The sequence below is a fragment of the Lemur catta genome, chromosome 21, assembly GCF_020740605.2.
Source record: "Lemur catta isolate mLemCat1 chromosome 21, mLemCat1.pri, whole genome shotgun sequence".
NCBI lineage: Eukaryota > Metazoa > Chordata > Mammalia > Primates > Lemuridae > Lemur > Lemur catta.
In genome coordinates this window covers 8,306,670-8,320,685 of record NC_059148.1, presented here as the reverse complement: position 1 = coordinate 8,320,685, position 14,016 = coordinate 8,306,670, and the positions used below count along the sequence as shown (strand labels likewise).

General features: G+C 44.2%; 1 protein-coding gene across 1 annotated transcript; it reads right to left on the bottom strand.

The window, feature by feature from the left end:
- Positions 1 to 325: 325 nt before the first annotated feature.
- On the bottom strand, positions 326 to 1,619 carry LOC123625736 (keratin, type I cytoskeletal 18-like). Its single transcript, XM_045534270.1, has one exon. It carries the CDS (start codon positions 1,586 to 1,588, stop codon positions 326 to 328), a length of 1,263 nt encoding a protein of 420 aa, XP_045390226.1. The 5' UTR covers positions 1,589 to 1,619.
- Between the last annotated feature and the right edge of the window lie 12,397 nt (positions 1,620 to 14,016).

Sequence of the window (14,016 nt, the reverse complement as noted above, 5' to 3'; positions counted from 1 at the left end):
GGTGACTTAACTCAAGCTGGCAGCTGCTGCTGTGGGTCTGTGCCACGGCCAGGTTGGACCAGCCTGGGAGCTGGAGGGGCTCTGAGTCTAGACCAGAGCTGTCCAATAGAAATATAATGTGACCCACCTATGAGATTAGAAATTTTCTAGTGGCCACATTAAATAAAGTAAAACAAACAAATCAAAATGATTTTAATTGTTACATTTTTTTTTATCATTTCATCAGGGGTTGACATTGATGATGATACAAACATTTTTCTTTCTTTCTTTTTTCAATGACCTGTGAACTTTTTTATTGGTATAAAGGCACTCTGGTCCTTCTGCCTCAATGCCTCAGAACGTTGGTGTCGTTGGTCTCAGACACCACTTTGCCATCCACTATCCTTGGGGTCATGGTCTTTTGGATGGTTTGCATGGAGTTGCTGCTGTCCAGGGCATCACCAAGATTGAAGTCATCCCCGTCTTCCAGCAGGCGGCGGTAGGTGGCAATCTCAGCCTCCAACTTGACCTTGATGTTCAGCAGGGCCTCGTACTCCTGCCCCTCTGCCCGGGCCGGTGCCAGCTCCGACTCCAGGTGCAGCAGGACCCCACTGAGCTGCCCCATCTGCACGGCGTAGCGGGCCCCCGCCTCCCTCAGGCTGTTCTCCAAGTCGGCCTTCACATTTCTCATGGAGTCCGGGTCGATCTCCAAGGACTGGACTGTACGTCTCAGCTCCGCGAGTGTCATTTCGGCAGCGTCGACCTCGGCGGACTGTGAGGTGACCGCTGTGGTTCTCTCCTCAATCTGCCGGGACCGGTACTTGTCCAGCAGCCAGCTCGTCATACTGGGCCCGATGTCTGCCATGATCTTGCCGAGGTCCTGGGATTTGGGGGCGTCTACCTCCACGGTCCGCCCAGAGCCGGCAGTCTGGGCTTGTCGGCCTTTTACTTCCTCCTCCTGGTTCTTCTTCATGAAGACCAGCTCCTCCTCGAGAGCCTCGATCTCTGTCTCCAGCTGCAGGCGAGTGATATCGGTGTCATCAATGACCTTGCGGAGCCCGTGGATGTCGCTCTCCACAGACTGGCGCTCGGCCAGCTCTGTCTCACACTTGCCTCTAAAGTCCGCAGCAGCAAGACGGGCATTGTCAACCTGCAGAACGATGCGGGCATTGTCCGCAGAATTTGCAAAGATCTGAGCCCTCGGGTCCTCGATGATTTTGAAGTAATGCGCCCAGTCTCTGACCTGGGGCCCCTTCTCCAGGTGTTCCCGGATTTTGCTTTCCAGCCTCCGATTATCGATCCCCAGGCTCCTCACTCTGTCCAGGTAGGAGGCCAGGTGGTCGTTGAGCTCTTGCATGGTCTCCTTCTCTGTCTGGATGCCCCCCATTCCTGCCAGACCCGCGACCATCCCCGCGGCCAGGCCCTCGGACCCCCAGCCGCTCTGGATGCTGGTGGAGCGGGACGTGGAGATCCGGGAGCCCGAGCCCCCGGCACCTGCATAGATTCTGGCAGCGCTGCTGACGGGCCGCACGCTACGGCTGGGCGCCTGGACGGAGCCCAGGGACCGGTAGTTGGTGGAGAAGGTGGTGGAGCGAGTGGTGAAACTCATGCTGTCCGCGGAAGAAAGCGAGAGGACAGGACTCAGGGTCAGTGGGGCCGATACAAACATTTTCAAAGAGTTTCTTTTTCTTTTTCTGTTTTTTTTTTTTTTCTCTCACACCTGTAATCCCAGCACTTTGGGAGACTGAGGTAGGAGAAGCACTTGAGCCCAGGAGTTTGAGACCAGCCTGGGCAACATAGCAAGACCCCGTCTGTACAAAAAACAAAATTAACCAGGTATGCTGCTGTCCACAACTGTAGCCCAGCTATTCAGGAGGCTGAGGCAGGAGGATGACTTGAGTCCAGAATTTCAAGGTTACAGTGACTTATGATCACACTTCTGCACTTCAGCCTGGGCAACAGAGCACGACCCTGTTACTAAGCAACAAAAAGTGTTTTTTTTTTTTTGTTTTTTTTTTTGAGACAGAGTTTCCATAAGTTGCCCAGGCTTGTCTTGGACTCCTGGGCTCAAGGAATCCTCCTCTTTCAGTGCCCCCCTAGCTAGGAATACAAGCACACACCATCACACCTGGCAGTTGGCAGTTTTAGGGTTTTTTTAACCAAACTTATAAACATGAATCTTCACAATCTTGGATAAAAAGTCCTCTTAATAAAATGACTGGTCTGATGAGTGTGGCTTTAGGAAAGACCTCTGAGTAAGTTTGACTAATTTCCTTGATCAAAATACGAGATTTTATTTCCATGATTGAAAACCATTTGAAACTAGCTCCATTCATAGATTAATTTTGGTGCCCAGTATTTCATTTCAAAAGTTTCAGTCCTATTCCAAATCTTATCAACACCTGTAATATACAAGACCTAAAATAGAATGATAATATGGCAATATTTGTCCATATTAATATAAAAAACCCCTTAAGTCAAAATGATATCCTTTGATTGTGGAAATCTGTTTACAATTTCAGTAACAATCCAGTTTCTGGCATAATTAAATCACAACCTGACTGAGTTAAGGAAGATAAGCAAGATGTGACTAGGGTGGGAGGAGGGACCCTCTCTATGAAAACCCCTGGTAAGTGGAGCTCACTCTACAACTGAGCTGTCAGTGGAAACAGGTGGAGGCTAGAGGTGAACCCAGCGAAGGAGACGTGAGTCCGATCGTACGTGATTTTTTTCTTTACTTATCTTTACAAAGGACAGATATTAGAGAGCAAAGTCTGGAGAATGTGTGGTTAATTCAGCAAGTGTTATTTGAGGCCAACTCAGTGCCAGGCACTTAGGAATATGGGGTCCTCTTCTAGGAGCAGAGATTAGATTATCAGTATCCAGGCTGGAGAAATTAACTGTGTTCAATTTCCTTCAAAGGTACAAAAAGATGTGCATTAAATCTGGGTTTTCTCCCTTCCCTCTTGTGCAGCCTACCACGTTCTGCCTCTGGAAGTAACAACTGTGAAACTGTCTGCACATCCTCCCAGATGTATTAAATGAGTAATTATATAGCGCCAGCACTGCCATGAAGCTTTCTAATGGCTTTGCCTACATTTACTCATTTATTGTTCATCTACTGTGCACACTCAGAAGGCAGAAGGAAGGAAAGTCCCTTGTTCAGTCTACCAGTTGTCTATGAATGCCAGTCTGAACTGCTGTTGGTTTCTGCCTTTAACATGCTGTTACTCTGATCAGATGGTTTCTCATTTATTAATATGTCCCATAATTCTTTGTCACTTTCTCCCTCAATCTGGCATTCCAAGATCTCTCTCTTATACATAATATCTATTTATCTATCTATATATACAAACACCCATGTTATGTATGTGCATGTGTACATATATATATATATATATATGTAGATGTCAAACACTCACACATATACACTCATTTTTCTATCCAGCTGTGGACCATTAAAAGTCCTCTGTTTAGAACAATGTAACACCTCCTGTTCCTTCCCACACCCTCTCAACCATCCCCTCAACTGGATAATCCTTGGAGAACATCAGGCAACATCTATATTGATGTAGTTTTTATACCTCATCAATGTCTTAATTGATTTATTAGTTCTAGAAACTTCGGAAGAACCGGCAGTGATGGAGGTTTGTACTGTAGAGTCTCATATGTTGAAGGGCAACTACTTTGTTTGAAACAAGGCAACCGTTTCATTTTTATCTTAATAATTTCACTTGTTTATTGGTTTGGGGGCTTTTCCATTCCCTTCCTGTACCCAATATTCATGATCAAATCATAAGAACGAGTGTGACCGGTGGTTGACTTATGAGCCTGAACACATGTTTAATCCCAGAGCTTGAGGTTATCCAAAACTGTCCATTCAGAACATTATTAATTATATATTTTCCACCAACCAAAGGGTGAATGTATGACAATCCTTTTTTAAAAAAATTACTCAGTGGTCAGGCAGTCCTTGCCGTATACAATGACAAAGAAATTGCTCAATGAGCTCACAGAGCTTGCTAACTTCGAGTACATAGTCTTAGTTGCACAGAGCAAAGGAAATATACACAGGTGATAAGAGAAGGATTTATATTATTTGACAACTCATGTGTCTTAGAGAGGCACAATGAATTTTTAAAATCTGTTTTTTTATTTACTGGCACAATTTTTAAATCAATAGATCAAGAAATGTCTGGTGACATTTATATGCTATAAATGGATGGGGATGATATTTTCAATCAAGAATGGAACTTATTTTTATTTTTAATATGTTAGCTTTGTCCTTCTTCACCCTGAAATTTTCACTATCAACTGTATTTCGGGGGGGCTTGTCACTTTTGCTTATGTGTTTTCACAAACAGAGGATAATAATGTGTGAGTCTGAGATTGAGTTTTTGACAGAAAACCCACATACTCTTAAATGATACCCTTGTACATGTAAAAATGCACTTGTTAGAGAGCAGCAGTTGGACACCATTGGGTGGCCTTTGTTCTCTCTGGAAGTTCTGTGATGACCTGTCGCCATGGTAATGTGATGATGTATATCCACCTGACATCTCAATGTTAGTCTCAGCTGAGAAGTTGATACTTCACGGCAGTCCTACCGATCTTTCCTTTGTTCATTGGTCCAGAGTCCTTCAACATGGGAAACGTGAATTCCTGTTGGACAGGTGTGCCGACATTGACCTTCAGATTGTCCTTTCTTCAAACGGGCCAGTTATTTATTTTCACTTCCCTTACTCTACTTTGTGCACAGATTTGTAGATGTCTGATAGAGTTTTGTCTTATTTCTCAATTTATAGTGTTGATTCTTCTATCGAGTTAGTTGCTTTAAATAGTTTCCTAAATTTAGGAAACTGTACTATTTCCTAATGCCAGTTTTGTACACAGTCTTCCGGAGGATAGGCACGGAAAGGAAAACACCCACATGACCTTCATCACATTTGGAGAATCCTGATGCCAAATACAGCAAGAGACACTAGAGGAAAGGGGAATTAAGGCCACACTCTTCTGAATGTAGATGTCAAAATCCAAAACCAAATTTTATTACACTCTGAAACCAGAGATTTTCAAAAGAAAAGAAACTGAGATTTCATGGGGAGGTATCTAAGGGGTTGATGAGAACAGGGTCATGGGCTGTTTGGGTGCTGCCAGGAAGAGTGATGAGAAGGGACAGTGCCAAGGGGTTAGTGGAAAGGACATTTGGTAAAAAGGGAAGGAGGGCCTGTGAGGTCCTCAGGGAGGGCCCTGGGGTGGGTTCTCCAGTTTGTATCCATGGCCAGGTCCCTCTAAGAGGAGACGGGACTCTGCCCCTACCCCTGTAAGATGGAGGGACGGATGGGGAGTTTGTGAAGAATTAGTTTGGTGCGGAAGGGTGTGAGCAGGGAGGTGCACACTCTGTGCTGGTGCAGCCACTGCTCCTCAACCAAGGCTGCTCAGGCAGCTCCTCAGGTAAGAGGTCAGGGAGACAGTGGGGGGTCACAGACTTCATTCATCAAACCACTGAGTCACCGCCCAGATGGCCACACTCCCAGTTAATTCCCATGGGCTGCTGCTGCAGGCTTGGCCAGCTGAAGGGAAGTTCATTCCTGGCGTAGCCATCACGTGGCAGTCGGTTTGGAACATCCAGGATTCTGAGCCAGCTTGGGAGCCAAGGTGACCAATGGTCACACAGAGTGGGCAACTGGTGATGGCGAGGCTCATGCCAAGGCAGCTGGCAGCGTGAAAATGCTGGGGGAGGAAGCCACACACTGGGACTTGCCTTTCAGACAGGCTTTGTTTGCAGGAAACGGTTGCATTTTAGGTCAGGGTAGAACCGTGGAGGGAAGAGGCCAAGTCATGTTTTGAGCCCTTCTCTTGACTCAGCCACCTCCTCCAGGGCTTCGACCTCTCTGAAGAAAACTTGAGGCAGGACGTGAGAAAGCGCGTGAGAACAGCCCTTGCTTCAGATTCCAGGGATGGTGTAGAGGTCTCAGGTGTTCGGAGATCTCTGTATCCTGAAAATCGACTACACTCTTGTCCCAGATCCATCACTCATCAGTTCTGTGACTCTGAGAAAGTCACTTAAAAATCTCTAAATTTCACTTTCCTAAACTGTAAATTATGGGTTGTAGCCCCTGCTCTACCTGTCCCTCAGGGCTGATGTTGGGTGTCACAGAAAATCACAGATAGTCTCCGTGAGCTGGAAAGCATCACAGCCGTGGAAAGGATGAAGTGAACTTCCAGCCTGCACTGCCCTGCAGCCATCCAAGCTCCCTCCCTGTATTCAACCACCACCAAGTGTCTGGCTTATCCTTTCACACATTTGATGATTGATATTGCCGGGTGCTTATGAAGCACCTGTCTTCTTAGGGCTCTACATGCATTTAATCATTTTTAGATGGATTAACATGTCCACGTCTCACAGCAGGGAACTTAGGAACAGAGGAGTCTCTCTAACTTTCCCAGGTGCATGCAAATTGTAAAGGGAATTCGAACCCAGGCCATTAGGCACCAGCCCCTGTGTTCTTGGTCACTCTGCTCCGCTGCTTTTCTACATTGTTGGGTCCACAGAAAGGGATTTGCCTGCACAATTATTCTGTTGGGTTTTCAGTGCAACCCACACTACAAGATCATCCTAAAGCCCAACTCTGGTTCAGGTGACTTAGCCAAGCGGACGCTGAAAATGGGATCAAACGTTCAATCTGTGAATAAATTATTCTAATTTCTCTATGGTCTTCTGCCAGCAAGATGTCCACAGCTGTCTTTATTGTAACACATTCCCAGGATCTCACCTCCAGGATATAAAAAGACTCTCTCTTCCAGGGACAAGAAAATCTGCTGGCTCCAGAAAGTGGGTCAAAAGAATCCAAAAGTGGCCATTGAAGAGAGTACACCCCAGAAACAAAGCAAATGAAGGTACTGTTTAAATGGAATTATTAAGTACATTCAAGAATAGTAACTAAATTTATTCAGTGCCCCATATTTAAGATAAATTTTAAATGTGTGACACTATATATTTTGTTTGCTGTGTACAAATTTATACTTATGAAAACAATCATTAGTGATACAGCTACAGAAATAAAGATGTATTTACAACGTAAGCTTTCGCATACTTTTAATAAAAAACAGCATCACATCTCAACCTAATATTCAGAAATTTGGCTGATTTTTAAGCATGAGCTGAAATGAATTTTTTTCCTGCAACAGTGTTGCCAGATGTTTAAAAATTAATAGACATTATGTAGAAGGGTTTTAGATTAATGTACAAATTGAACAGAGTGTATAGAAAGTTGTCATGGCCCTCCCCCCATGGCTTTCTTTTCTTAATCATGTCCTTGATTGATGTGGTCCATGTGTTATTATTATTATTATTTTTGTTTTTTGAGACAGAGTCTCACTCTGTTGCCCAGGCCAGAGTGCCGTGGTGTCAACCTAGCTCACAGCAACCTCAAACTCCTGGGTTCAAGCACAATCTTCCTGCCTCAGCTTCCCAAGTAGGTGGGACTACAGACATGCCCCACCATGCCCGGCTAATTTTTTCTGTATATATTTTTAGTTGTCCATATAATTTCTTTCTATTTTCAGTTGAGACAGGGTCTGACTCTTGCTCAGGCTGGTCTCGAACTCCTGAGCACAAACGATCCACCCGCCTTGGCCTCCCAGAGGCTCACGGTGTGAGCCACCGTGCCTGGCCCATGTGTTATTATTAATAATACTGTGACTGAGCCTATATTGGTACTGAGGACTGAAATAAAAGTTGCAAACCCCTTGAGCACACTAATGGACCCTCCTTTGGGTAAAATATCCAAATTTTAGAGCTCCTGGCGGTGGTAGGATGGAAAGATTGTCATGTTCCATTTGTCCAACCCCTCCCCTTACTAATCATCACCAGATTTTACTAAAGGCCAGTGTGAGAGAACAAAAGGCTGGAAGACCCCTCTGCTTATGTCATCTGACCCTGGCACACTCTTCCCCTTTTTATGTGTTCAACATGACGTCCATTTTAAACCACAAAGAGTTTCTTCTTAATAAGCAGCTGCAGGTTGTGGAGTGGCTCTGGCTGGTCTCCTGAAGGTGTGAAGTTCATGGTCTTGTACTGTACACTTGACCCTTTTATGCATAGGATCTAATTATGATGCATTTCAGTATTAAATCTCCATCTCAAAGTGATCACGAGATGTATGTTAATACATGTAAATCTAATATGCATGTGCACGGGTCTCTGTCATTATCATCATCAATATTCATAGCTCCTCCTGCAACCTGCCCCATATGTACACCTGACCAGCTTGTTCAGCATAAACTCCTGTCTTACCCTCCCTCCCTCCCTCCAAGTGCCTGTCACCTGGCTTCTTCTGAGGCTGCACTTCCCAGCTTTTCATGATGACCCGCCTGCAGGTTGTGAACCTTTCTAAGAAAGAAAGACTCCTTTGTACACTTACAGACTGTGACTTTTTCAGTTGACCATATATTATTATTACTATTGGCTAAAGTCCAGACTTTGGGTTAAGGTTCACTCTGTGTTGTACAGTCTAATGATTTTGACAAACTCATAATGTCCTTCATCACCATTACACAATAGTGTCATGCCCTAAACATGACCCATGCTTTACCTATTAACCCCTCTCCCCTTTTGCCAGAACTGCTGGCAATCACTGATCTTTTTACTGTCTCTTTAGTTTTTTTATTTTTAATTTTAGAATCACAGAGGATGCAGCTTTCACACAGACTTATTTACATAGCAATATGCACTGAAGATTTTTTATATGTGTTTGTAGCTTGCTATGTCAGTGGGTTTTGTCACTGAGTAATATTCCATTGGATCAATGTAACAAAGTTTGGTGGAACATTCACCTCTTGTAAGATGTCCTGGTTGCTTCTAGATCGGGCAGTTATGAATAAAGCTGCCATAACTTCCTTGTACTTTTTTTGTGTGTACATTGTTTTTCAACTTACTTGGGTAAATACTTAAGATTATGATAACTAACTTGTATAATAAGACTGTGTTTTCCTTTGTAAGAATTTGGTAGAATTCACAAGTGAAACCATCTGAGACGTTTGTTGTTTTGTTATTGTTGTTGGTTTGAAAAGGTACTACTTATTGATTCAATTTCTAAGATAGACATAGGCCTATTTAGTTATCTATTTCTCCTTAGGTGAGTTTTCTTAGTTTCACTCATTGAAGGAATTGGTCCACTTTATGTAAACCATGCAGTTGCTGGGCATGAATATTCACAAATATTCCATCGTTTTCTTCTTAATGCCCGTGGGATCAGTAGTGATGATTCCTCTTTTATATATATTATTAGTACATTGTGTCTTCTTTTCTTTGTGGTTAGTGTGTCTAGAACCTTTTCAATTTTATCAATCTTTTTGAAGAATCAGTTTTAGGTTTTGAGAATTTTCTCTGTTGTTTTCCTATTTTTCCATTAGACTGAATTCTGCAATCTTTGTTTTTTTTTTCTTTCTTTTACTTCTCTTTGCTTTACATCACACATCTCTTTTTATCTCTAGTTTTCTAAGGTGAAAGCTTATGTTACCAGATTAAGTTCTTTCTTATTCTCTACACAGATTTAGGAATGTAACTAATGCCACTGATCTGTATATTTAATAATTAAACTAATAATGTGTATATTTCACGGCAATTTTTGGGCAATCCAGCAGAAGTGATGATAACTGCAGTAGCAGCGTATGCAGCGGCACAGAAGCCAAATGGTCTTGTAACATGTCACAAAATAAGTGTGTATTGCCTGGGCTTCCAAATGAGCCAGAGGAGTGAAGAGGCCTGGTCTTTGAATAATGATGTGGATTTTCATATTGGCCTGTGTGTAAAATGACCATTTCACCTGGCTTAGGCAGCCCTAGATGGAAAGCGAATGCTCTGTTTCATCTTTCCCACCCCTCTCCTTTGCCTCCCGCCACCGTCAAGGACAGCCCAGCAGCAACTCAGTCTGTGCCGTTAACCACACACCTGCACACACTGCAGCCCCGTGTCCACACCATGCCAGGCCCCCTAAGTGAGTCTTCAGCAACACCCTTGTGCTGACAGTTCCTCTGTGCTTCCCCAGCATCCACGCAGGTTGTGGTGGAAGAGGTGGGCAGTGAGAACTCAGAAGAGGCCCTGTCTTTTGAGAAGGTGAGGTTGTCTTTCCTTGTCAGGGACAGAAATGCTTTCTCTTGGTTTCTTTCTTTTTCTCTTGAATTAAGATATTAAAGTCTGACCATGTCCATTATAAATTATAGATAGAATTTCTTGGTGGGGGGAATGTCTAGTGAGAGTTTATTACCAGCTGAACCTGATTGAAGATGGCATTTATAAATGACAACATCAGTTACAAACTGCATGGTAGCGAGCATTTTCCTCAGTAGTAATTTTCCTTCTTGAAAAAGAATTTTGGCCGGGTGTAGTGGCTCACGCCTGTAATCCTAGCACTCTGGGAGGCTGAGGCAGGTGGATTGCTCGAGGTCAGGAGTTCGAGACCAGCCTGAGTAAGAGCGAGACCCCGTTTCTACTAAAAAAAATAGAAAGAAATTATATGGACAACTAAAAAATATATATATAGAAAAAATTAGCTGGGCATGGTGGCGCATGCCTGTAGTCCCAGCTACTGGGGAGGCTGAGGCAGTAGGATCGCTTAAGCCCAGGAGTTTGAGGTTGCTGTGAGCTAGGCTGACGCCACGGCACTCACTCTAGCCTGGGCAACACAGCGAGACTTTGTCTCAAAAAAAAAGAATTTTGCATTTACCAAATTGGTAGATTAAGAAATCCTCCCTGAAAATCTTCTGCTTTTGCACCAGCATCTTCTGTGCTTTATTCTGGGGGCATTGCCTCAATCACTGTTTCCCATTTGGTTTTCTGATGTTAACAAGTGAGCAAAAGACTTCTGCAAGCAGAAGACAGCAAGGCCTGATCCTCATAGTGTTTTCCTTTCTCTACTTGCAGGTGGACTCCAGGGCAAATATAAACAGTACGTATTCTGGGGTCAATCTCTGGCTGTGGAAAAATCTAAGTGATGAGAAAAGTGGGACTAGCTTGCTGTTGTCTGTAGAGCCACCTCGTTCCAGCTTCCTGCTGGAGACAAGGACTGGGGATGTGGGGCAGGAAACTCATGGTCCAGGAAAGAACTGTGACCCTCGACTAGAGTCTCTACGACACCTGAGTTATTACATGGCATGGGCACGTGTGCACGAGTGTTGGGAAGTACTGAGGGGTGAGCCTATGTGCAGTGATTACTAGTGTGGTTGTGAGTGTGTGTATTTCCCAGGATTTGCACCTCCATGCACAGCACAGTACAAGTGTCACTTTTCTTAAAATAAAATCCCATCATGCCCTCCCACTTTACATGACTCTACTCAGTCATCCCTCATCAAAGACACATTTGAAGATTGGTTTCATATTGTTCCCCCTTCAATGGAGATGGTGCAGACATGCATGGCTCAAGATCTTAATGTAAGCAGAGGCCAATGTGAACTCAGTTCTACGTCACACTGTTGATGCTCTGGGTCACTGAGCTGAAGTCAACACTCACCTGTAGGGTCCAGTACCTTACCTACAGGGCAGGGAATTCCAAGTGCACAGCCAGAAGTGGTGTAGTCTACAAACATCCCAAACACTGTCCATCAATATAAGGTGGCCTCGATGGTCGCATCACTCAGGGTAGCAACAGGTGCATTTAACAGTGAACTCGGGTGTGACTATCAGTGTGAAGCACACATGGAAAACTCTCAGGGTTCTGATCAGCTGGCAGATTCTGAGCAGTGGGAGACACCACATGGCAATGCTGAGATCACTCCTCAACACGTGGGCAAAAGCAGAGAAGCAGCAGGGAGATACTGTTTGGTATTGAATACCATCATCATCACAAGCCTTAGAAATGCTCAAATCCAGCAGTGCACAAACTCCAAGGACACTTCCAAATAAGAATTCAAAGGATGATGTGGTTGTCAACCTGGTGCCCAGATGAGATTTCCTAGCTTGAATGTCCTACAGAGCCAGGCCAGAGAGGGTCCGCACTCCCCACACGCTGACCCACGCTGCACTGTCCCACTGCCAGCAGCTCGTGTGAGCATGAGCAGCCGCTGATCCACGGACACACACAATATATTGAACAGGAATCCAGAAAGGAAAATAGAGTAGTGGTTATCTCTAAATTATAGGAGAGTTCTATATTTTCAAATCTCTTTCATTTAATTATCCTTGTAACAAAAGATAAGGAAATACACATCATGGAATATTTTGCCTAGAATTGCATCCAGTCCCCCAATAAAGATTGCTCGCAGCAAGCGTGCAGTCTGCTAGAGGAGAAGGTCTAGATAATAGCAGCACAGGTGGACCCTGGGGGAAGACAGGATCTTGGAAGGTATCAGTAAGGTAGTGGCATTCACCTCAGCTTCCCAGTGGGCAGGAGGAGCGCTGAGACTCTGTCACTAACAAACAGACAGCTTACTGCCCGTTGGTTAGGTGGCCTTCAGCTGGACAACCACATGCTCTGTTTCTCGAGTCTGTCCTGTTCCATGCATTTGCCTTTTCTCTCATCTCGAGTCCACGTCAAGCAATGTCCCCCTAATAATCCATGACCGACACCTGCGAGGTACTGACATTCACTCTGTCTCCTAGTTGCATCTGAGGACCCACAGATCGAGCTTGCTGGCACCAGAGCAGTCATAATTCCATCTATGTCCAAGGTCAGGCCACCTGTCTTTGTCTGAAATGAAAATGTTCCTTTCTTGATTTCTTCCTTTTCCAATTGAAAAAATATATGACAACCTGAACAGGGATATTTGAGATGTCTTATGTGTTTTCCTTGGTGGGTGAAATTTTGGCTGAGAGTGTATTGCCAACTGAGACCTGATTCAAAGATTCAAGACGTCGTTACAATATGACGGCATCAGTTGCAGACTCTATTCTAGTGAGATTTTTCCTCAGCAGCATTTTTATCTCTTTGGAAAAAGTTTTTGTAATTGCCAATCAAAATAGGCTTGAGGGATACATCCTCCACAGAAGGCTGTGACTTTAGGCATGAGCAAGTTTGCTCCGTTCTTGCTTTTGGGGTCCCTTGCCTCTCCCACTATCTCCTGTCTGGTTTTCCACTGTCACCAAGTGCACAAAAGCCCTGTGCAAACAGGACACGGAATGGTCTCATGCTCATGCTAATTCCTTTTCTGTAATTACAGGTGGCCTCAGGCATCAAGAGAGAGAGTACGTATTCTAGAATCCCCCATTTACTAAAGCATGACTAGATGATGGGAAAGGTGGAACTACCCTGTCGGCCTTCCTATGGGGAGGCCCTGAATCCAGCTGTCTGCTGTAGAGGAGGATTGGGGGTGTGATGATAGAAGCTGATTTTCCAAAGAACCGTAGCCACTGTCAATAGTCTTGGAAGCAGCTGTGTTCCCTCTAGGTGGTGCAGGGCTGTGTGCATGCGGTGGACTGTGTCTGCGTGTGAATCCAGTGGTTGGATTTTGATAGTGTGTGAGTGTATATTTTTGCATGTTTTAGTGTTTCTTCAGATATATGTTATCCTATTACCAGTGTCTACATTTTTAATGGAAAAATACAATTATCACTATAGCACAATTATAAGCATTTAAAAAAATTCATAAATTTCAAGTTTTTCATGTTTTCAGTTCATTGCATGCTGCATGTTTCTCAATTAACCTTTAAAATGAATCCGATCTACACCTGGAAATTGTTCATAGTTTCTGAAAGGATTCACTGTGTGAATCCCTGCTCGTGTCAGTTACAACTTCATTCATTTAATAATCTCACTGCTTTATAGGCCTTTCTGTTTTCTCCTGAGATGTGAGTGATCATGACACTTCACTGTTGCCATGTTCCTCCTTCACAAGCCTTTTCTAGGAGCGACCTCAAAATTAACCTTCCAGAACCATCTTCAGCACAAAGAGTGGGGCAGGCTCCTGCTTTTGCAGTTAGACCCTGGTACAGCCACACGCTGGACCCAGTTCTTTCAGGAAACTGCAAAGGAGGAGCCCACAGGCAGAGTGGGGGAAAAATCCCTCCAACTTTCTCCACTGAGGTCTAACATGAATCTT